The 23,439-nt window shown below is 34.7% G+C and overlaps 1 protein-coding gene across 1 annotated transcript in view; it reads left to right on the top strand.

Annotated features, from left to right (window-relative positions):
* LOC122755023 (dystonin-like) overlaps nt 1–23,439 on the top strand; it is a 646,765-nt gene that overhangs the window by 497,062 nt on the left and 126,264 nt on the right. The window contains 10 exon segments of the mRNA XM_044003425.1: nt 1,490–1,613; nt 4,178–4,386; nt 5,006–5,323; nt 5,857–6,023; nt 8,581–8,737; nt 10,223–10,349; nt 12,310–12,372; nt 15,489–15,724; nt 16,652–16,781; nt 21,743–21,942. Coding sequence (XP_043859360.1) covers nt 1,490–1,613; nt 4,178–4,386; nt 5,006–5,323; nt 5,857–6,023; nt 8,581–8,737; nt 10,223–10,349; nt 12,310–12,372; nt 15,489–15,724; nt 16,652–16,781; nt 21,743–21,942 — 1,731 coding nt within the window.

Below are 23,439 nucleotides of genomic sequence, written 5' to 3'. Positions count from 1 at the left end.
ATCTTCATTGGGATCTTCAGGCTAATTTTCTGAGAATGTAGAAGGGGCTAGGAAAAGCACATGAAGAAAAAACCATGCTTTTGGATCATTAATAGCTTGTCCAGTAAAGAGGGTTTTGACTACTCTTCGATTAAAAAAAAATCAAACCAGTAGTTTAAAATATCTCTTAAGCATACCTAGAACACAAAAAAATACTTAAAGTAGGTTAAAATGTAAAATTAAGCAGGTGCTGCACAACTCTTTTCATAAAAAACTTGTAAACAAGAAATCAGAAAAGCAAGATTGAAAAGTACATGTGAAGAAATGCAAATTTGTGTAGAAAAAACAAGTTGCAATTTTCTAAAGATTTGATTTCATGAATATTTTTGGGTTTTCCTACAAAGAATAGAGGAAAAACTGTTGTATGATCTATTATTATTGGAGTTCAGTTAAGTGCCAGGTGCCCCAGACCTGGTGAAGTAAATGTAACTTTTGATATTTAAGTAGAGGCAGAAAGACTGGTCATCTGAACATAGGCTAAGGGACACAATTTATGTACTGTTGTGTGGGGACACCCATTCTGAAAGTAGATTTGGGACTTTTATTGTGTAGTTTCAGTTGTATCCAACTCTTTGTGACCCGTTTGGGTTCTATTTGGTCTGGAAATTCATACTAGATTTCTTGGCAAAGACGCTGGAATGGCTTACTATTTCCTTCTCTAGCTCATTTTATAGATGAGGAAACTGAGACAAACAGGGTTAAGTGACTTGCCCAGGGTCACATAGCTAGGAAGTGTCTGAGGCCAAATTTCAATTCAAGTCCTTCTGACTGCAGGCCCGGTGCTTTATCCACTGCACTACCTAACTGCCCCACAGATATGGGACTAGGGGATCAGCTTAAGGGGAAAGCACACAAAGCAATCTGATGTATCAATTTAGATAAAGGAGAATGGGATGGGTCATCAGTTAGTAATCCAAATGGCAGGTGACAGAGTCAGGCCTCAAACAGTCAGAATTAGGATCTGTATGTGCCAGTGTTCCCTCTTGAGAATTGGTGGTCAAGTGTAAGAGACCCAGCCACTGTGCATATATCACCAAGGTCAAAGCAGGATCAGCATGAAAACTGGCTGGATGCTGGCCCAATAGCAATGTTAAGTAGAATTCAGTGTCTGTATATATACCCCTTGTCTAGGACCAAGAATAATGCTACAGTTTAAGGTGAAGTTTTTCCTGTAGCCACTTGCTATTTTTGTACACTGTCCTGGGATGGGAGAAGCAGTCAGAGAGCTAGACAGACCATTATAGACACATGCAAGGTCATATTTAAAAAATAGATTCCTAATATTCTGACTGTCTGAATCCTTTAACAATGTTTCTTTCTATTAACTTCTGGTCTAAAATAGATTTAAAATAATGAAAAGTTCTACTGTGCCCACTTCAATGAGGTACACCTTGTATATTGTGTAGCTATTGTTTGGCCCAATTAAGTGAAAAATCATCCAATCCCGCAGGTTCTTCAAGGGCAAGTATCCAGCCACCAGGTTGCTGTAGAGAAACTGAAAAAAACGGCAGAAGTGCTTTTAGACACCAGGGGAGCTTTATTGCCAGACAAGAATGATATACAGAAAACACTGGGTAAGCCATTAACTTCCTCCTTTCTTGATTCACTAGCTAAATGTGGCCAATTTAATAACTGTTGAGGGATTTTTTTTCCCACTCTTACATTCCTCACATTCTACGAAACCATGTCTCTTTCCTCCTTCGGCATGCTGCGCATGTTTGCCATCAGGTCTTGCCAGCAGTACCCTACTTTGCTCCAGCCACCCTGGCTTACACAGCAATCCCAGGAACTTGTCTTTATCTGTAATTGCACCTATGTGTTTAAATAGATCCTTTCCTCCCTGATAAGATTATTGAGCTCTAGGTGGATGGAATTCATTCCTTTGTAATCTACCCTCAGCCTAGTGTAGTGATGTATATTTATTCAGTACTTGTTCCATAAATATTGTTGAGTGAATAAATATATGGGTTTTTTAAACTTTATCTTTCTTGTTTCCATTGCACTCTGTGTGTGTGTGTTTATCCTTAAGTGTAAATTAAAACACTTCAACAGCAGATGGTTAAACATGTTTCTAAACAAGTATAACCTGAATGATTCCAATAGCATATTTTAGACAGAAGGTAAGATGGGACTTTGTTTTTTTAAAGTTGCTTTATGGAAGAATATTAACTCTAGCAATCTCATATACTGCTAGAAATTATCCATGGGGCTACAGTATTTGAGAGACCCATGGAAATCCTATATCTCAGGGATTTTGTTTTGTTTTGTTTTTCTTGCATACATTAGCAGCAGATAAAGGGAAGTAAACAATGGTCTCTAAATTTTAACCTATATACTATAAATCAAAACCTAAAATGGTTTAAAGCATAGTTTAGTGATACATATTCCTCTGGATGGCACTATTTGAATATTGACTCTTGCTGGCTGTTTAGCTAGGTTCCATTTTTCTTTGCTTAAAATGTGATATGGTGGTACAGTCTTTTGTGTAATTTTAATACTTTGAGACTTTTTGCTGTATACTCTCATAGAATAATATAAGCATCCTAAAGACATTATAGATTTTTAGGAATGATAAGAACAATAATAATCACTTAAAACCACTGAGGGTCTTGCAAATTCTTTGTTTCGAGGATTGGCATAATGGGGAATGGAGTGTGGTGTTTCTGAACTATATTTTATTTTCTAAAAATAAAAAATTCAGCCACATTTCTTAACATAAAGTGTTTCTGTTAAAGAACAAGCACATAAGAGCATAACTCTAGAATTAGAAGAGAACTTGGAGCTCATTTAATCTACCTGGAGCCTTCAAAAAACGTTCATTTATGTTAAAATGAATTGATAACCTCCTTACATTTACATAATGGTTGTAAGGGATTTCTTGTTTTACAAGAGATGTTCTAGAGGCAAAAATCTTGCTGGAGTACCATAGAATATCTAGTTATTAAAAAATGTAAGAACATAAAGCTAACTTTACATCCTGAAATAATTATGAGTACTCTTGGTCAATGACTGATAAATAGAATACTTGATTAAAAACAGATAACTTGTTTTTTTCCTGGGGAGAGATGATGAATACATTAATAATTAATGTCTTTGAACTTTTTGGTAGTCTAAGATCTATGATGTAATAATATTATATGCTTTAGTATTGAAATTCAAAGCTCCCTAAGTGAAATCACTATGTGCATATTTACATCTCTAAACTATGCTTTAAGCCCTTATAACTGAGAATATATTTTAATTTATAGCATATGGGTTAAATTTTCTCTAGTAACCATTGCTTGCTTCTGCTGGTAAACATATACAGAAAAACCTGAGTGTGATACATCTTTGAAATCACAATCTACTCTCAGGGGAAGATCTACATAGCAACACTTGATATTTTCTTTGTAATTTAAGTGAACTTTTTATCCTTTTTATTTTCCCTCAAATCTCCTTATGAACATATATATATATATATATATATATATATATATATATATATATATATATATATATATATATATACACACATACATACACTGAGTACTTAGCAGGTGAAGAATGTCAAAGTCTTTGGTTGAACACTTATCAAGGGCAGAGCTTGACAAATCTTGACAACTTTGTTTACTATTTCTCATAAGCAGCTGTCTCTGGCTGGAACCTTTTTCCAAACAGTTTTCAATAGCTATCATTAATTTGAAGTGACAGATTGAGAGTCAATCTTAACTTCAAATGTTTACTACTCTGATCTCTAAACACTACTACATTAATTCTTTCATGGGGGAAGGTGTGGGTGCATAGCTGGCTACAAATTAAATTGCAAATGCAGATATACAGTGTCCCAAAATTCTTAGTGAAATTTTACGCTTTTATTGTTTAAAATTTTTAAAGCTTAAAACCACACTAAGGCTGTTGGGACATCTTGTATAGAGATGTATATAGAAAATAGTTTTTATAGATATGTCATATTTTCCATTTTCAGTTTGACATCAAATTTCAGTTTCTGTGGTGTTATATAGGATTTGTCATTTAACATGTTGCCTTTTCCAATTAATTTTCAAATGTTTAAAATGCTAATCATTGTTTTTCTTAAGAAGTAAAAAAGCAGGGATAGAAATTTGATAAATCTACTTCTGCTTTTTTTTTTGGGTATTAGATGACATTGTTGGGAAGTATGATAATTTGTCTAAGTCTATTAATGAGCGGAATGAAAAACTCCAGATTACCTTAACCCGATCCCTCAGTGTGCAGGATGGTTTAGATGAAATGTTGGATTGGATGGGAAGTGTTGAAAATTCTCTGAAGGAACAAGGTCAAGTGCCCTTAAACTCTGCTGCTATTCAAGACATCATCAGTAAAAATATGGTAAGCATGATTTAAAAAAAACCATAAAAATAATTTTCCTTCTTATGGATGGAAAAAGAGGTCACATGGTTATATAAGAGTAGATAGACAAGAAGAGTTTAAGAGAAACAGGAAAATAGGAGTTGTTATAACTAAATTTTGAAAAACATGGTTTTTAAACACGCATGTGCGTTGTCATCAAAAAGACAAAACCATTTCTCTTGACAGCCATATGCATATCTTTATGAATTTTACATAATTTGCAATGCTTACAAGGTGTTCTACCTTGTTTATCTCTGCTCCAACCAGCTGCACATAGGTCAATCAGATCAACCTTTTTGCTGCCTATCCTTTTAAGTCTTCTGACCATGGATAATCCCTAGGCTCCACTGGATCCCAGGGTTTGTTGAATGGCAGTTCCTTCTCTTGTCTTTCACTCAACATACCAGCTGTTCTCTTCTTTTCCTTAAAGAGAGATATGGGGATGGGATTCCTTAGGGGAAAGCTTAGCCTTGTAATTCAATGCCAGCTGTTAATGTTCTGTAGTCTCAGATTATTCAAGCTTGAAATGTGAAGAATGCCAGTTTCTTAATCTCTCTGTGATTTTATTTGTAAATATGCAACGTGTGGTTTGTTTTAGATGTTGGAACAGGATATTGCAGGTCGCCAGAGCAGTATAAAAGCCATGAATGAAAAAGTGAGGAAATTTATGGATACAACAGACCCGTCTACTGCATCCTCTCTGCAAGCCAAAATGAAGGACCTGTCAGTTCGATTTTCAGAAGCCAGTAAAAAACACAAAGAAAAACTTGATAACCTGGAGAAGCTAAAAACCAAAGTAGAATCATTTGAAAGACTTTCAGAAAAGCTTCAGTCATTTTTCGAAACAAAAGCTCAGGATCTTGTTGAAATGGATGATCCAGGAAAAGATGTTACAGAATTGTCTCAGTATATTCAAGTAGGTCTTCTGACACCTAAGAACTCATGCTCATTTAGTGAATTCGAATCATTTATAAATTTACAAATTCATTTTTTGTGAATAGCTACAAATATAGGGACACATTTTAAGTTCTTTTAAGTTACTTTATAGCCAACAAGGTGTTGTCTTCTCTTTTAAAGATCTTTTAAAACATTGTCTTCTCTTGAAATCTTTTATCAAATTGGAATAAATATGGCTACTCAGCACACTGTTAATGACATCCTTCTTTTGTATCTGATGTACCAAAAAAATTGCCATAGAATATGAAAAAAATCTACAAAATCGGCAAAATATAAATGACATATTTTGATATTTTTTATCTTTAAAATACTCCATTTCAGGTATCTTACTTATTTGCATATTATTTAGTATATATGAATCTTCAGTGGGGTGGGAGACAGGATTCCTGCTTTTTGAGGAGTGTTCTTTGGAACTCAAATTGCCAAGAGCATCTTGGAATATGTATTATGATAACAATAATGAAATTAATTAAATATCTTATTGTATTATAGGAGTCTAGTAATGAAGTCTTAGAATGCAAAAAAGATCTTGACACTTTGCAAAGCCTCCTGAAAGAACTGTCTATTCATGGTTTTCCTGGGGATAAGGCTTTACTTTTGGAAAAAACGAATACTTTGTCAAAGAAGTTCAAAGAATTGGAGGATACCATTAAGGAAAAGTAAGTGTGGTTTTCTCACTTGAACTTTATTCCCTCCCATACAAAGTGAATGATTTCTGAAACAACTGTATATGCACAAGTATTAGAATGAGTTTTATACATTTTATTTTTGGCGGGGCAATGGGGGTTAAGTGACTTGCCCAGGGTCACACAGCTGGTAAGTGTCAAGTGTCTGAGGCTGGATTTGAACTCAGGTACTTCTGAATCCAGGGCCAGTACTTTATCCACTGCACCACCCAGCCGCCCCCATTTTATACATTTTTAATAGCCTTAATACTACTTAACTTGATGTTACATTTTGATTTTTTGTTCTATTAAAACTGAGTACACTATTTGTAAACATTTTTGTGAGATTCACTACTTTCTACACATAAATAGTATAAATTAGTTGAGAAGGAATTACTCAAAAGGAATTTTGCAAATAATTCGTGATTTTAAGAAGTCCCATGTTTTTAAAAAAGTTATTATTAGTCTCCAAAGCTTTTTGCATATATGTAATTTCTGTTTGCCAGTGTGGAAATGACATTGATATCAGATATCAATCTAGTGACAGTTGAGAACAATAAATTCATCTAAGAAGTTATTTTAAATTGTATTTACTGCTTAAAGATGCCTGCTGTTCTAAAGATGCCTTTTTCAACAATTATGGTTTATGGGACAAATAAGATATATGAAAATTTCAAAGGATTAATTTTAAATTGAGATGAAGGAATGAATAAACTTCACCAAAATTAATTAGACTTTCATACTGAAACCTACCTAATATTATTTTCTTTTGTTTTTAGAAGAATTTTGACCCTACAAAGGATTTGTTGAAGTTGAGGCTAAAAAGTCTTAACAAATGAATGTTACTTTAAAATATATATATATATATATGTATATATACACACATACATAAATATATATATATAAAAGGAAAAATAGCTGATCTTACCTATGTCTTAAGGAATTTTTGTTTTGAAACTTGTGGGTACTTTCTATCCTACTCATAAAGATATCTTTTTCACCATGTCACATCATATACTTCTCTGCCGTCAGCTCTCACACAAAATGAATTTGATTTCATTGTATAATCCCATCAAGCTATTTCTCCTTTCAAACTGTGCCAATTTATACTCTCTGTGGTTGTTAATAATTAGTCCAGCTTCAGGAATTTCTTATGTTCCAATGTTCCACACACTTGTACAAAAGCACATGTCACCCATGTGTTGAATGTTACCATTCTGCCTTTTGCTCATGATTTGGATAGCTGTACTTTATCTTTATATCTAATCATACTAAAATGTCACAGATTCTTAGTCTTCCCCTGTTAGGAAAAGAACCAATTAAATGTACACAGCCATTCAGCAATATTTTACTTTATTGAGATTATAGCAACATTTTCTATAATATCCATTTTATCCATTTTTGTCTTGTGTCTTTAGCATAAAGGTCAGTGAATTTTATTTTGCTTTTCTTACCTCACTTATTAAAGTTCTTTTCTTATCTTTAATACTTCCTGGCACATTATAGCACATAAAGTGTAAAGACTGGGGCTTGTCTCCATTGCCTCTAAAAGAAAGTTAAATAATTTACTTACAGTCATATAGATTACTCATTCTCCCTTGAAACCCCTTTAAATTTGTTTTCTTAACTGCTCAAGTTTTGCTGGTATGCTTGCTGTATTACAACTAAACTTTTATTGTGATATGGAACAAGTCACCCTGTAAATGATGAAACAAAATCTTAAATAAGGTTGCCTGAAGTCAGGTAACTAGTCCCATTTTTATTGTATTAGGGATGCCTACTGGTTCCATATTTGACTCATTATGCATTACTTAATACATGACCAATCTTATTTTCTGTCTTGTATTGTTTGTACTAAAATCTTGCAACCTTATAAATAATATCTTTGATATCATGTACACTAGCTAATATTTATAATGATTGTATAAAAGAATAATTAATAATTTCTGTGCAAGTAGGTAGGTTTTCTTTATGGCATAGAATTTACCAATCACAACCAAAGTCTAAAATTTATCCAACTTGGGAGGTAGACAAATAAGTTTGACTAGACTAATTTTGTACAAAAGGAAAGTACTACTATTCCTTCTATTAACTGGGCCACAATTATATCTGCTATTATCCTCTGTAAGGAAGAGTAGATGCTTATCTCCTACACCTTTTAAACTTCAATCCTCAGGCTCATGGATGTCCCAAGATTAATCTGTCCCATCATGGTCCTACTGAATTTGTATTCTTAGGTCTTTCAATCTTCCTTAAGATTGACATGCTACTGCTTAAGAATTTCTTTTCATCTCTTTCTTCCCCAAGGAAGTCCTGGACTAGACAGATGATGCTGACCTGAAAATTCAAAATGTTAAGTGCAACAGGACCAAGAATTTAGGCAGATGAACAGCTCTTTGTTTGGTTGTATTTGACTTACCAATTGCTAACAGCTTAACCCTTTTCCCTTTATTGACACCTTTTGTTAGAGATATTGCTGATAAAGGCCATGTGCTTTCATCTGGAATCTATTACTTTTGTTGAAATTATTTTGTGGCTCTTGTTTGTGTAGAAAAGAAGCAATATCATCTTGTCAAGAACAAACGGAAACCTTTCAACTCCTTGTCAGATCTCTAAAGACATGGATGGAAGAAACAATGGAAAAAATTCCCATCATGCAGCCCTCAATGGGTGCAGATGATTTAAAGAAATCTTTGGAAGAAACTAAGGTAAATTAATGCATGTTAGATGGAATAGTGTGAAATATCATTTTACATCTGTACATGACATAAAATTTAAGTGCTTAATACTGATGAATGCTTTGGTTTGAATCATGTATATGTATAGCACATTCTCATTATGTTTAAAACAATTATTTTAGATTAATTTGTTCAGTCCCAAAGAAACTGCAGATTTTCAGCCTTTAAGTTGAGAGGAATTTGCATCTGGATGGATGATTGGAATGGATGAAATAATGGATCTTTGAGAGAAACATTGAGAACTGCTTCCTAATCCAAAGCTTCTACCCAGCAAACTTTTTTGGGGGGGGGCGGGGCAATGGGGGTTAAGTGACTTGCCTAGGGTCACACAGCTAGTAAGTGTCAAGTGTCTGAGGCCGGTTTTGAACTCAGGTACTCCTGAATCCAGGGCCGGTGCTTTATCCACTGCGCCATCTAGCTGCCCCCTGACCCAACAAACTTTGATATAGTATTTTTTTTGTCCTGACCTATGATTTCATCAGTGTAGGGAATTCCTTTTATAGAATTTCTCACCACCAATGAAAATCAGCTGGTTTTCTGTAATGTCAAAGCCTTAGAACACTGGCTTATGGCCCCATTGCTAGTATGTGTCAGAGGCAGGACCTGAACCCAGACCTTGAGGCCAAATCTTCATCAGCTTTACAAATTGCCTCACGATTTTATATATATATATATATATATATATATATATATAAAATTCCATTTTTTGTGGGGCAATGAGGGTTAAGTGACTTGCCTCGGGTCACATAGCTAGTTGTGTCAAGTGTCTGAAGCCAGATTTGAACTCAGGTCCTCCTGAATCCAGGGCTGGTGCTTTATCCACTGCACCACCTAGCTGCCCCTATATCATTCCATTAAAAAAATGTGTTGCTATCAAATATATCCATTACCAACCCTACATTATCCCACAACATACATGTAAGTCATAAAAAAGCCCTTTGGAGATAATGGTTTATGTATTCTCTGGCATGAGGATTGCACACTCTCCTCACTGGCTTATCTAAATAAAATTTCTTCTACTGGCCTCTGAAAAGTTAAAATTAATTTGTATTACCTTTTTTGTTTTTATTAATCTTTGAAAGCTCAATAATGTGCCTGTGAATTCATTTTTTTAACCTCATTTTCATTTACTCAAAAAAAAATAGCTATAAACTAGTACAGTTTGCTAGATCTATAGTTGACAGTTATTTTGGAGTATAGTGATGAGCTAGTATGAGTAGAGCTTCCATTCTGTGGAGTAGAGCAAAATGATAGGATGTGTTGTGACTCCTCTCTCACTGCTCACAGTGGGACTTTTGGAAAAAATTGGGATGCTGTTGCATTTTCCCATCCGCCCTCTCAAATCAGGGCTCAGCATCATCACTGCTCCTGCTATGTATTTAAGACATTGAAAAGGGATGTACAACTTTGAAAATATAACAAAGTCTAAAAAAGAATATGTTTTTGCATTTCCAGCAATTACAAGGGGAGTGGAGCTCAAAAGCACCAGAGATTCAGAAAGTAAACAACAAAGGAACATCATTATGTAACTTAATAAGTGCTATGACTTCCCCTACAAAGGCAATAGCGGTGATTAAATCAGGTATGTATTTTACAATTATTATCTAAGTCAAGAGATGATTCCTCTTTACCATGTTATTTTTGTCATCCTGCATATTAGTACATAAAAATAACTGTAAAGATATAAACAGAAAGTTAACACAAAAGACTATACCTGCATATACACCAATACCTTACAAAAACATTTTTTGCTAGGTAGCAATATACCTTAATAAGAAAGGCTTTGAAAATTGAACTTTTTCTCTTCATTTTTTCATGGATACCATTAAAAGTAATTCAGTGAATTTATTTGTGTAAGCAATAAAGAACAACAAAATATTTTTTCAATTAAAAAAAATTAGGACAGACTTTATAGCAGGCAGGTTGATAGGTCAGACTGCTGTTTGAATTAGATTTTGGCCTTTGTTGGAGGGTTTCATAAAGAAAAAAAATCTAGTCTCCTCAGGAAAAGGGAAGAAAGGGAGAAAACAGCTACTTTTGTTTAAAGTGTAGGTTTCTTGTTTTCTTCTAGTCTGTCTGAGTCTGTGTGGAATAACCACAGTAAACAATTACATAGTGCCTTAGACATCTGTGACTTACATAGCTCAAAATTAAAGCAATTTTTCAACAAAAAGTTACTTTTAACCATTCTTTAAAAAAAAACCCTATTCATTAAATTTTCAGATTTCTGTTGTATTAAGGCAGAATACATTTATTTCATTATCAACTCCAGAAAATCCAGTACTTGGTGAGAGGGAAAGTTCTGTATCTTTTTTTTTTGAAGGTTACTAAATTTCTTCTGAGATTTATCTAATTTGTTCATCCTCCAGCTGTCACTATTGTGACACTTACTCTCCAGCTGGCCTTCTCCAAGGTAACCATTAATTATGCTCCATTAAACCTAAAGCAAGGAAGATTCGTCTTATATTTTGGTGTGATAATTTCTCTTTCCCCTCCTGGTCAGATTCTATTCATACAATGTAGAACTAAGGGGTGTTTCTTATTTGTTTTTTGTTTTTTGTATACATCTGGTTTATTTCAATATCTGTACACTTTACCTTAAATCATACAATATTAACTCCTATTTTTCTACTTCTTGTCAGTTTCTAACTAAGGCAAAAAATTGATCTTGTACATCCACATTGTTGTTTTACTCCCTGTGGAACATCTGTGGTATTTTCAATTAAGAAGAACAGAAAAAAATTTGGCATAAAAGTTTAGAAAATTTTTTTTTAAAATTTAGAATCTAAGAAACCTTTTTGAGCTACAGAAGCTCAACCAATATAATGCATTTTTTTCTTGCTGTAGTGCATAAAATCACAGGATTTAGTGCCGAGAGGAAACTTAGAGATCATATAGTCCAACCTTTTCATTTTAAAAATGAGGAGAATGAACCCCATAATAGAGGAGTCACATCCCCAAAATTATGCAAGTATAAGCAGAGCTGGGATGTCAAGCCAATTGAGAGGCTATTGAGCGGGCCTAGACAAGTATCATTACTTTATATGTTGCCTATGTGCATTTATTTTGGCAGCATATCAGTCTTTCTTGCCATAAAACTGCTTTTAAAGTGGCATATAATGAGTAATTTTATGATTTAAAATCATTATCAGTTTAATAAGTGCACATATTACAGCCCTCTTGAATTCTTGTTTTGTGGTGTTTTTTTTTTGTTGTTGTTTGTTTGTTTTTTTTAGTGAGGCAATTGGGGTTAAGTGACTTGCCGAGGGTCACACAGCTAGTAAGTGGTAAGTGTCTGAGGCCGGATTTGAACTCAGGTACTCCTGACTCCAGGGCTGGTGCTCTATCCACTGCGCCACCTAGCTGCCCCTCTTCTTGGATTCTTGTTCCTCATTCTGACATATTACAGATGACATTTACATTCTCAAATATGAATTCTTTAAAAATACCTGTTAAGGAAATAGTTTGTAGAGTGATCTATATTAATTCCTATTGTGAAATTATGATTTTTTTTCAAAACTGGAATATCACTGTTCTTTCAGGTGGAACAGTATTAAATGGTGAAGGAACAACCTCAGATAAACAGGAATTCTTGACAAATAAAGGTGAGTAATAATTTAAACTACATATTTGTTATATTTTTGTTTATTTATTTATTTATTTTTAGTGAGACAATTGGGGTTAAGTGACTTGCCCAGGGTCACACAGCTAGTAAGTGTTAAGTGTCTGAGGCCGGATTTGAACTCAGGTACTCCTGATTTCAGGGCTGGTGCTCTATCCACTGCACCACCTAGCTGCCCCTATTTGTTATATTTTTGAAAGGTTATATTATTGGAGGACAAAAAAAACAGTTTGTATTCATCAATAGTGCTAATGATTAGATTCCAACTAAGGAATGCTATTTTAATATTTGATTTTTCTACAGAAAAGTATGCCAGGTGATTTTGATAGGGTTTCACAAAACTATACTTATTCATTTTCCTAATGTATGGCTCTGCTGTTTTATGTTTCCTAATGTATGGCTCTGCTGTCTTCAATGGTTTATCCCTGCCTAATGAGTGAAATGGACTCCTTTATCTTTTCTGTGTTCTGTGTTTCAACATATGCTTGCTGCACTTTCTTGCCTCTGCATCGTTGCCTGTACACTTTTGAATATCCTTTCCCAACTCTCTTTTTTATTAATTGAAATCCTATATATTCTTTCAGGCTCAACTCTGTCAAGGTCTAAAATAAATCAAAGTCATGAATAGAGCATCTTTAATTAAGATAGGAGGCTAGCAAACCTGTCACCCTGGGACATATCCCACGAGGGCCGAGTACAGTGGATTTCCTAACCAAGAGACCCATGAAAAGTTGTTTATACTTTTAGAAGGGGGAGAGAGAGAAGTAGTAAGAGGTAGCAAGGCCTGGTTTAATTCTGTCTGTTTTGTCCTTCATTGCCATGAATCCAGAAGGGGGCAAGGACATTAGATGCTAGAATTCAGCTTAAACTGGGTTCCTTTACAAGGTAAAATCTCTGGGTGGAGGGTACTTAGGATATGATTCATCTTAACTTAAGCAAGATTAGATATCTTAAGAGTAGGAATGTAAAGACATCACTAAAATTCTGACATTACTAGATCATTAAGGGAGTGGCAGTCCATATTGCATTTGATATTAACAATTTCTATCTCTCTCTCTATTTTTTTTTAGTGAGGCAATTGAGGTTAAGTGACTTGCCCAGGGTCACACAGCCAGTAAGTGTTAAGTGTCTGAGGCCAGTTTTGAACTCAGGTACTCTTGAATCCAGGGCCGGTGCTTTACCACTGCGCCATCTAGCTGCCCCTTTCTATCTCTATATTAACAATTTATTCTGTCAACTCAAACAGCACTTGCTCATTGTTGCTTTCCTAGCTTCCTCTCTCTTCCACCAAGTGAGAAGTGAATTCGTCCTCTTCCAAAATCTCAGAACAGTTTAATTTTTACATTCCCCCCCACAGTTCAGTCCAATGAAGCTATTAAATACCTACTATGTGTAAGATAGAGAAGCAGCATTATCTGTTAGATATAGATATATCTGTTAGATATAGTCTCAGGGTCAGGGTTCAAGTTCTCCTCTGACACATATTCTCTGTTTTATTCTGGGCAAGTTCCTTGACCTTTCAATGCCCCACATCCCACAACTGTCTAAGACTATTAAGTTACAAATGATACAAAAGCTCTCTGAAGAAAATAATTGCCTAAGAATTAGGATTGAACAAATGGAAGCTAGTGACTTTATGAGAAACCAAAGATACAATAAAGCAAATCCAAATGAATAAAAAAATAGAGGGCAATGTGAAATAATCTTTTTGGAAAAACTGCTGACCTGGAAAATAGATCCAGGAGAGATAATTTGAAAATTATTGGACTACCTGAAAACCATGATCAAAATAAGAGCTTGGACATCATCTTCCAAGAGATTGTCAGTGTAAATTGCCCTGATATTCCAGAAGCAGAAGGTAAGATAGAAATGAAAAGAATTCACTGATCACCTCTTGAAAGAGATCCCAAAAGGAAAACTTCCAGGAATATTATAGTCAAATTCCAAAGCTCCCAGGTCAAGGAGAAAATATTGCAAGTAGCAAGAAAGAAAACAAGCAAACAAAAGTTACAAATGAGTTGTTAATGTGCATAAATGGAGAAAGTTTCCCTACAGAAAGTTCCTCATACAGATGAAATTCCAGGCTCTGAACTGCCTCCTGCCCCCACCTAAAATTTATATATCTGAGTGTACATGGAGGCCATAGGGGGAGGGGGTGGGGAGCTAGAGAAAGTGACAGACACAGAAAGAGAGACAGAGACAGACTAGACAGTGAGCTAGTGGAGAGGAAGAGGAAGAAGAGAGGGGAAAAGAAGGGAGGGGACAGATGGAACACTTTAAGGGTCTGCAAAATATTTTATATACATCATTTCATTTGATCCTCACAATGACTCTATGAGGTAAGTGCAGTTGGTTATAGTATAATATATTTAGAGCTAGAGGGAGGTTAGAGGTCATTACTCTACCTCCTTCAATATACAGATGAAGAAACTAAGAGAGGTTAACTGTCTTGTCTAGGGTAACACAGTGTCTGATACAGGAGGTGAAAGCAGGGCTGACTCCATGTCTACCTACTACATCCCTGGGATATTTCAGATATGTGTGATCATTATGTCTGAATAGTACTATTCACTTGAGTACATATTTTTGGCTACATATCTGTGGGTACATATATAGATACACATGGGGAGAGAGGGTGGGAGGGAGGGGGAGAGAGAGAGAGAGAGAGAGAGAGAGAGAGAGAGAGAGAGAGAGAGAGAGAGAGAGAGAGAGAGAGAGAGAGAGAGAGATTGAGAGGAGAGGGAAGAGAGGAGGTAGGGGATGGGCAGAGAGAGGAGAGAGGGATATTTATGTTCTCACAACAACCCTGTGAGGTAGATAAAGTAGGTATTGCTATTCTACCATATGGAACAAACTGAGAGTCAGAGAAATTATGTGAATTATCTAGGGTCAAACCTAAAAGTAAATTGTAGAGCTGGCATTTGATAAAGGTCATCTGACTCAAAGCCCAGTATTCTTTCCACTATGCAATTCTTGTATTAGGAAATGGTAATATTGAGAAAAATACAACATATATCACACTTTATTTCTGCTAATTTCATTCCAATGGCTTTAAATATATTTGGGAGCTTTAATATCCTTTTTTAAAAAAATTCCTAGAATTGACATCCATTAAAAAGAAAATGGCTGACATAAATCATGGTTATGAAAATCTTGGAGTCACATTGAAGGATAAAGTCTTTGAACTGGATGCCAAACTCACAGTATTGCAAAAGGCTCAGGAAGAATCAAGTTCAATGCTGCAATGGTTAGATAAAATGGACAAAAAGGCAACAGGATGGGATACAACCCCTACAGATAGTGAAGGTGTGAAGACGCAAGTTGAACAGAATAAGGTAATTCATTTCTTTGAAATAAAAGTTCATTGATTAGGTTTCAGAAGAGACCTTTGGCAGTTAGGCATTCTGTATCCTATTTCCAACCCTGAGACTTCAAAACTAATAAATAACATAATCAATTCATTGTGCTTTATAGTGGAGAGTGTTTATAATAATTATCCCTTCTTGCACAAGGATGATACAAAGATGAATGAGCTAGTAGTTATGATATACAATATGGAATCTGAATCTATTAATAGGTCCCCAATAAATAACATAGCTTAACCTTTGCCCAAATTTTTATCAGGGTGCAGTTTGTTTACCATTTTGAAAACCATTGGAATGAGGTTTTACCTTTTTGTGATGATTGTAGCAAAAATTGACACAAGATCAAAATATTGTTGTCTTTACGGTGTATTTTAAAATCTAATAGTGGAAACATTTCTGGGAGAGTAAAGGTCTTACTCTTTCATTGGGAAACTTTAAGTATTTACCAAACCAGTTACTTTTTCCCCCTTTTAACTAATTAATTGATTAGTATCCTCCACATTAGATGGCAAGGCTTTGGAATTCAGGGATTCTTTCATATTTGTTGTGGTATTTCCCAGTGCCTTCCACTGTATAAGCACATAATAAAAAGTTGTTTGCTATTGTTGCTAAGCAAGTGCTCTTTCTATTATAAGGAGTCAACATTTTGTTCACAATCCTTTTGATTTCTATCACACACCTAACAGGAAGTTAAAGAATAAGATGAAAGTGTAATGAAGGGTCAGGTTTTAAATTCATATACCATTTTTTTTGAGCCTTTAGCAATGGCACTAGGATACCTATTGAATGGTGGTTTTTTCTCATAGGTTATATTACAGAATTAAGTCATTTGATCATGTTTTCATATATATTTTTATTTAAACACAACTTAATGACTTTCACTCCCTACTTTGGCAGACAATTGAAACAGAACTGAAACAAAATATGAATAAAGTTCAGGAGCTGAAAGACAAATTGACAGATTTGTTGGAGCAGAATCCAGACTGTCCCGAGGCACCCAAGTGGAGACAGATGTTGGCGGAGATAGGTATGGTGTAGGACTTGTATTGCTAGTGTGAAGACACCAACTAGAGTTTTGGGGGTTTTTTTTGTATTTTCAACATTACCCTTATCAGAAAACATTAAAAGCATACCCACCCACATTGGTAATCTTTTAGTGTTTTCTCTCATGTTTAATTTGTTTCCCTGTCTTTAAAAGGGTCACCTTAAATGAAATTGGGAGGATAATTAGCAGATCATTGTCTCATCAAATTCAGTAGCTCTGTTTCTAAAAAACAGTGGGTATCAATTAGGAAGATTACAGGATGGAGTGTATTTTTGTCAATGATAAGTGGTTTTAGTATTGTCAAGTTTTCTTTTTCCTAGCTTTTTTTTTTTTTTTTAGTGAGGCAATTGGGGTTAAGTGACTTGCCCAGGGTCACACAGCTAGTAAGTGTTAAGTGTCTGAGGTCAGATTTGAACCCAGGTACTCCTGACTCCAGGGCCGGTGCTCTATCCACTGCGCCACCTAGCTGCCTCCTAGCTTTTTGACATTTAGAAAAATTTCTATATGCTAATTAATGATGTTTCCAGGGATACTTTCTCATTTATGTTATTCTGTGACTTAATTGGGCATTTCTATTGTAATACCCATAATTAATTCAAAGATAATTTTTAAAAGACTATAATTTACTTATTTATTTAAATTATTTCAGTAATGTAGGCCATTAGATAGTGGACAGGCTTATAAAGGGCAAACAGTCTTCAATAACAGGGTGTGGGTCTATATTTTGCAACATTTTTAGTTACATATTTCATTTTACATAATAATTTTCTGAAAATGCAGTTAGGAGGTGAAGTGGACTTGGTCGTCATTAAGACCTTACTTAGTTCAAATACCATTTCATAGACTAACTTCGTGGCCTCCCTTAGAAAGTCATTTAACCTTTCTCAGCCTAAGTTTCCTTATCTGTAAAATGGGGATAACACCTATTTACTGGTGTTGTTGTTAAGCTCATATGAGATAATTTATGTAAAACATTTTGCAAACTTTGAAGTGCTATATAAATTCAAAACACAACTACTATCAAATTTTACATATCTATATCTATATCTGTAGTTTACATCTATATCTATACATAGTTATATTTATATGTCCATCTATCATCTATCCATATTTAACATGACCCTATATTTATCCTTCCCTTGGACAGTATTTCCCAGGCACTTTGTGTACCTTAAGATTGAGAAGAACTTAATAAGGTTCCATGGAAAGATGAGTTCTACTCTTCTCTGGTTCAAGCTTCTTCTTTGCTCTTGTCCTATTTCTTTATGCCTCCTTTAATAGCTGGCATTTATATAGAACTTGAAGATTTACAAAGTTCTTTACAAATATTATCTCATCTTATCTTTACAACAACCCTGAGAGTTAGAAGTGATGATGCTGCTGCTGCTTATTTTACAGTTGGGGAACATAAGGCAGGCAAAGGTTAAGTGACTTGGGCAGTATCACATGTGGTGTCTATTAACTTGGTCTTCCTGACTTCAGGTCCAGCATGCTATCCATGTTCTTCTTATCATTCTGAATCAAAAACAAGGTTGGATCTCATTTGAGATAGAATTTTGGCCTCTGGTCTAAGATTCTACTCTTGTAATAATTAAGAAATTACAAATTATTACAAATGTATAGATCTTAGCATGGGGAAGGGACTTTAAAGGTCATTGTAGCTCACTGCTGATTCCTCTACAATGTCCCTGAGAAGCCTCAACTCTGAACACTCACTGTGACAGAGTGCCCATTACCTCACTGAGTATCCTGTTCTACTTTTGGATAGTTTTAATTGTTAGGAAGTCCTTATAGTTAAATAAAATCTCTCTTCACATAAGTTCTGCACACAAAGCTCTCTTGTCTCTTGTTTTCTCTTTCTAAACACACATGCTCATCTCCAGTACCAGATTTCATAAGTGGTTGTTGTCTTCTATGGTCTGTGGTTAATTTATAAAGGTACCATTCTACTTTGGAATGAAAAAGTTTGTGAGTACTGTCCTATGAGATCCTGTTATTAGGTAGTGCTCTGTAGTGAGTCTTTGTTTAACCACTGATCACTTTTGTTTTAGTTATAAAGAAGAGTCAGTAAGCAAGGGTAATTTAATATATTTTCAAGATTATACTTATTTTAGAAAAAAAGATTAAAATGTGGGCTAGTTTTTATATCAGAAAATGGGTACTATATATTTGGACAGAATGATGAGCATATGAAATAATGCATATATCTTATGAATGAATAAGGACCATGAAAAATGAAAATTTAACTTACTGATGGACTTAATTCATAATCAGCCACACATTTATCTATTGTCTTTCTTAAGATTGTTATGCATTGTTGATTTCTGTTAAAAATAAGGCTAGAATATACAGTTTAGAAACTGGAGATGAAAAATTGTAGTGGAAGACTTCTTTTAAAAAACCCCACCCTCCAATGTTCAGTTAAATTCAATTTTGGATATTTTAAGAGATGGGATTTTAGTGTTATCTAATTATCTGTAAATTTTCTCCCTTATTCAGGCCATTCCATTTCCTTGTTCTAATTTTATGTTATTATTTTGATTTAAATTCCATAGTACCAAACTGACTTTTAATCCCTATAATGTCAATTTCTGGAGGTTGTTTCATTTCTTTTAAGTAATTGTCATTTGCCTTGTATATGAAAGCATTCAAATAATATTATGTAGTCATTACAATGACAATAATCAGAGCCCATCTAACCCCATGTTTACTGAATGTCCATTGAGCTCTTTTTCTCTCCTAAAAGAAGTAAATTATTTAAAATGAAACCCACAAGTTAATACTCTCTTTCTTGAATGGCATAACTTAACATGTTGCAGTTTAAGAATGCACTTAGCATTTGCAAGAACTCTGGCTGTTTTTCACCTATTGAAATATTTGCTAGATGCAAGGTACTGTGATAGGTGCTTTTGGAACTTATGATTGGCGTGATTACAAGAGGGTCACACACAAAATGTTCATTCTGGGAGTTCAAGGAGGTATATGATAGTTGCCAAATGGCTGATTCAGATTCAGGGATTTATAAGAATATTTGTGTTAGTATCATCAACATTGAGTGTTGATCTACTGTGATGGACTATATTCTTCTCACCAATGCAATGGTACAGAAGAGTTCCAGGGAACTCATGATAGAAGAGGATCTCCAAATCTAGGGAAAAAAAAGAACTGTGGAGTATAGATACTGAATGAATCATACTATTTCTTTTGTTTTTAGTGCTGATGTTTTTCTATTTTGAGGTTTTTTGTCATTGCTCTTATTTTTCTCTTATAACATGACTATGCAGAAATATGTTTAATGTTATTGTGTGTGTGTGTGTGTATATATATATATATATATATATATATATAAACCTATATCAAATTACCTGCTGTCTAGGGGGGGGGGAGAGGAGGGAGGGAGAAAAATCTGAAATTGGAAAGCTTGTATAAACAAAAGTTGAGAACTATCTTTACATGTAACAGGAAAAAAATAAAATACTTTTTTAATTAAAAAAAAGAAGCTGAGACACAGAAAAAAAAAGAATGTGTTATAGACCCCCTTTGTGAATGTATTAAGTCTATGGATGCCTTCTCAGAATTATATTTTAAATGCATAAAATAAAATGCAAAGGGCTACAAAGGAAACCAATTATATTCAATTCAATAAACATTTATCAAGTGCCTAATCAATCCCAGGTTAAGGACACCTGGATTAGTTACCAAGCCTGTTATTTTAGAGGAAGCAGTCATTCTGGCCTGGGCTGGCCTGATCAGAAAATGCTTAATGGAGGAGGACCTGGGGCTTGAGCCACTGAAAGAGGCCTTCCTGGTCCCCGTCCCTTCTCCATAGTCATTGATCCATTTCCCTCTAAAGTTACTTAAAGGAGGGATTGACATTATAGAGATTAAAAGTCAGCTTGGTACTATGAAATTTGAATAAAATCAAAATAATAACAAAATTAGAACAAGGAAATGGAATGACCTGAATAAAGGAGAAAAGTTACTTACCGGAAAACAATCATTATTACAATAATTATACTAGCCTGCCTTTACAGAGCACTCGGGTTTTAAAAATCCCAGCAATCATTTGTGAGGCTAATATGGTAAGTATTTATTGTTTTTGTTATTATTATTATTATTATTATTATTTTACAGATAAGGAAACTAAGAATGAGAAGTTAAGTGGCTTGTCCTTGAAACCGTGGCCTATGTGGATCAGAACCGGGATTTGAACTAATTTTTTAAACTGCAAGACCTGTGCTCTGTCGAATAAGTCATGTTAAATTGTTGACTGATAGGAATTGAGAAATAAGGGAAAAGAACAGCTAAAGATGGTTCTGAAGTTTCAAACTGGAGTGACGAGAAAGTTGGAGGTCCTATTGAGAGAAATAGGAATGTTAGTAGTCGAAACCAGTGTTTAGCAGATTAGACTGATTTTAGCCATGTGGAGTTTGAGATGATATTGGGTTATCTAAATGGAAATTCCCAGCAGGCTGTTGAAGATGTAAGGTTCAGGCTTGTGCAATAGAGCAGGGTTAGTGAATCATTTGTAGCAAGGTGCTAGTTGAAACCATAACTTTAAAGAAAAAAGGATATATGTTTAGTGCACAAATAGCAATTCTTGGGCTTATGTTTTTGGAAGGAAAGAAGTCTTAAAACCTTCTTTGAGCTGAGTATCTTTTGTACTTTGTGATCACTACAAAATGGGCTCAATGTTTTCTCCTCTTTTGCTTCTGATAATGTAATTGACATGGAACCAAAAGGGACGTTGGTTTTTTAAAAATCCTCTATGTTTCAGTAGTTAAGATCCTGGTTCAACTGTAAAAGAGAAAAATGAGGCCAAGGGCAGATTTCTATTATGTATCTCTTCAGTCATTTTATAGCATTAAATAATATGTATCCCATGAGATATTAACAGGGTAGATGAAAATGTTAATTTAATTCTTTGCCATTTTTTTTTTTAGATTCCAAGTGGAAACAACTCAATCAGTTAACAGCTGATAGACAACAAAAGCTGGAGGAATCCTCAAATAACCTAACCCAATTCCAGACTGTAGAAGCTCAATTAAAGCAGTGGCTTGTAGAAAAAGAACTGATGGTCAGTGTGCTTGGGCCCTTATCAATTGACCCCAATATGCTTAATACACAGAAGCAGCAGGTCCAGGTAAATATTACCTAATAACTCCTTGCTGGTGTAATAACACATTTTCAAAATAAAAAATCTTTCCTTTGTGAACATGTTAGATTGGAACTGTCACTATAACTATGTTGGAAGATAAGTGTAATGTCTAGAATAACCCCAAGAAATGAGGGGAATCCTGAAAGAATAGAAATTGTGTGATTTCTGTCCTGGGAGAAATCTACCTGATTAAGTACGCCAAGTAATACTGTTGTTTAAACTATATTATGCTTTATTCATACTCCATTTAAGTGAGTTCCTTTGAAGTTTTATTAATCTGAATGTGTAAACAGCTAATAACATTTTTATGTAGAGCTAAAGTACACAGTTTTTACTGTTTAGAAATTGTTCCTTTGAGGTTTTATTCATTTGATTGTGGTTGTGGATAATACAGTTCTTAAAACTAATGTAATACAGTACAGAGAGATGAACAGAATGAGAAGGGAAGGGAAAGTTTTTAAGATTGGAAAGGAAGGACTCCTGGAACACATCTGGTTAGAGTTAGACAAATGAAAAGGCACATAAATCTACAAGCAAATGACATTAAAGTTAGGTCAGACAGAATAGCAGAAGCACATTTTGTGGTCGAGAGTGCATCTGCATATAGGAAGTTGGACTGTGAAGCATTGAGCCTCTTCTGAAAGGTACAAAGGCAGACCTGCATCCTTACTTGATAGTCATATCTCATGACTGCATTTAGCCTGCATAAATGGAAAATAGAAGATGGAAATCTAATTTAAACACTGAGGCAAGCAGAATGCAGCCATTTCTTGGAACTGAATGGTGTTTTGAAGATAACGTGACTGTACTTGAAGAAATTATCGGAATGGTCTGCAAAGTGAAATTGTCGCATTGGTCTTTTTCTTTATGAGTGGCATGACTTGGGGCCCCTCTTTAATATCAGGGAACAATAATCAGAGACACTAATAGAAGTGAATTCTAACCTACATATATGTCCATATGCACAATAATGCTTATATGCACACTCACTCACACACACACACACACACACACACACACACACACACACACGCACACACACGCACACACCAGGATAAGGATTGCACCCTGTAATTCATTGCTATAGAAGACCACTAATGAGGAAACTTCCTGTCCCAATGCATTATGGTGCCATATCCGAAACTTAAGAGTCTTAGAGAGTTGTTTAAAACTTGGAAATTTTAAGTGACTTACCTATAGCCACATAGCCAGTATATGTCAGAGGAGACACTTGAACTCAAATCTTCTTGACCTCAAGGGCAGCTCTTTATCTACTGTGACATACTGCTTCTCATATATACATCTGATAATTTGTAAATCAATCTAAATGTGAGAATGTATTAAAATACATTTCAAAATTGTCACTATGTATTTCCAATGATGTGAACTGTCAGAGAAAAATTTCTTAATACCTTAATTGATGTCACTGGACTGTTTGCTTTATAATTATAACATCACCTCTACCGAATGGCCTATTTTCCT

This window comes from Dromiciops gliroides, chromosome 4 (assembly GCF_019393635.1).
Source record: "Dromiciops gliroides isolate mDroGli1 chromosome 4, mDroGli1.pri, whole genome shotgun sequence".
Lineage (NCBI taxonomy): Eukaryota > Metazoa > Chordata > Mammalia > Microbiotheria > Microbiotheriidae > Dromiciops > Dromiciops gliroides.
Note: the sequence above shows the minus strand (reverse complement) of the source record. Positions and strands in the feature narration are given on the sequence as shown.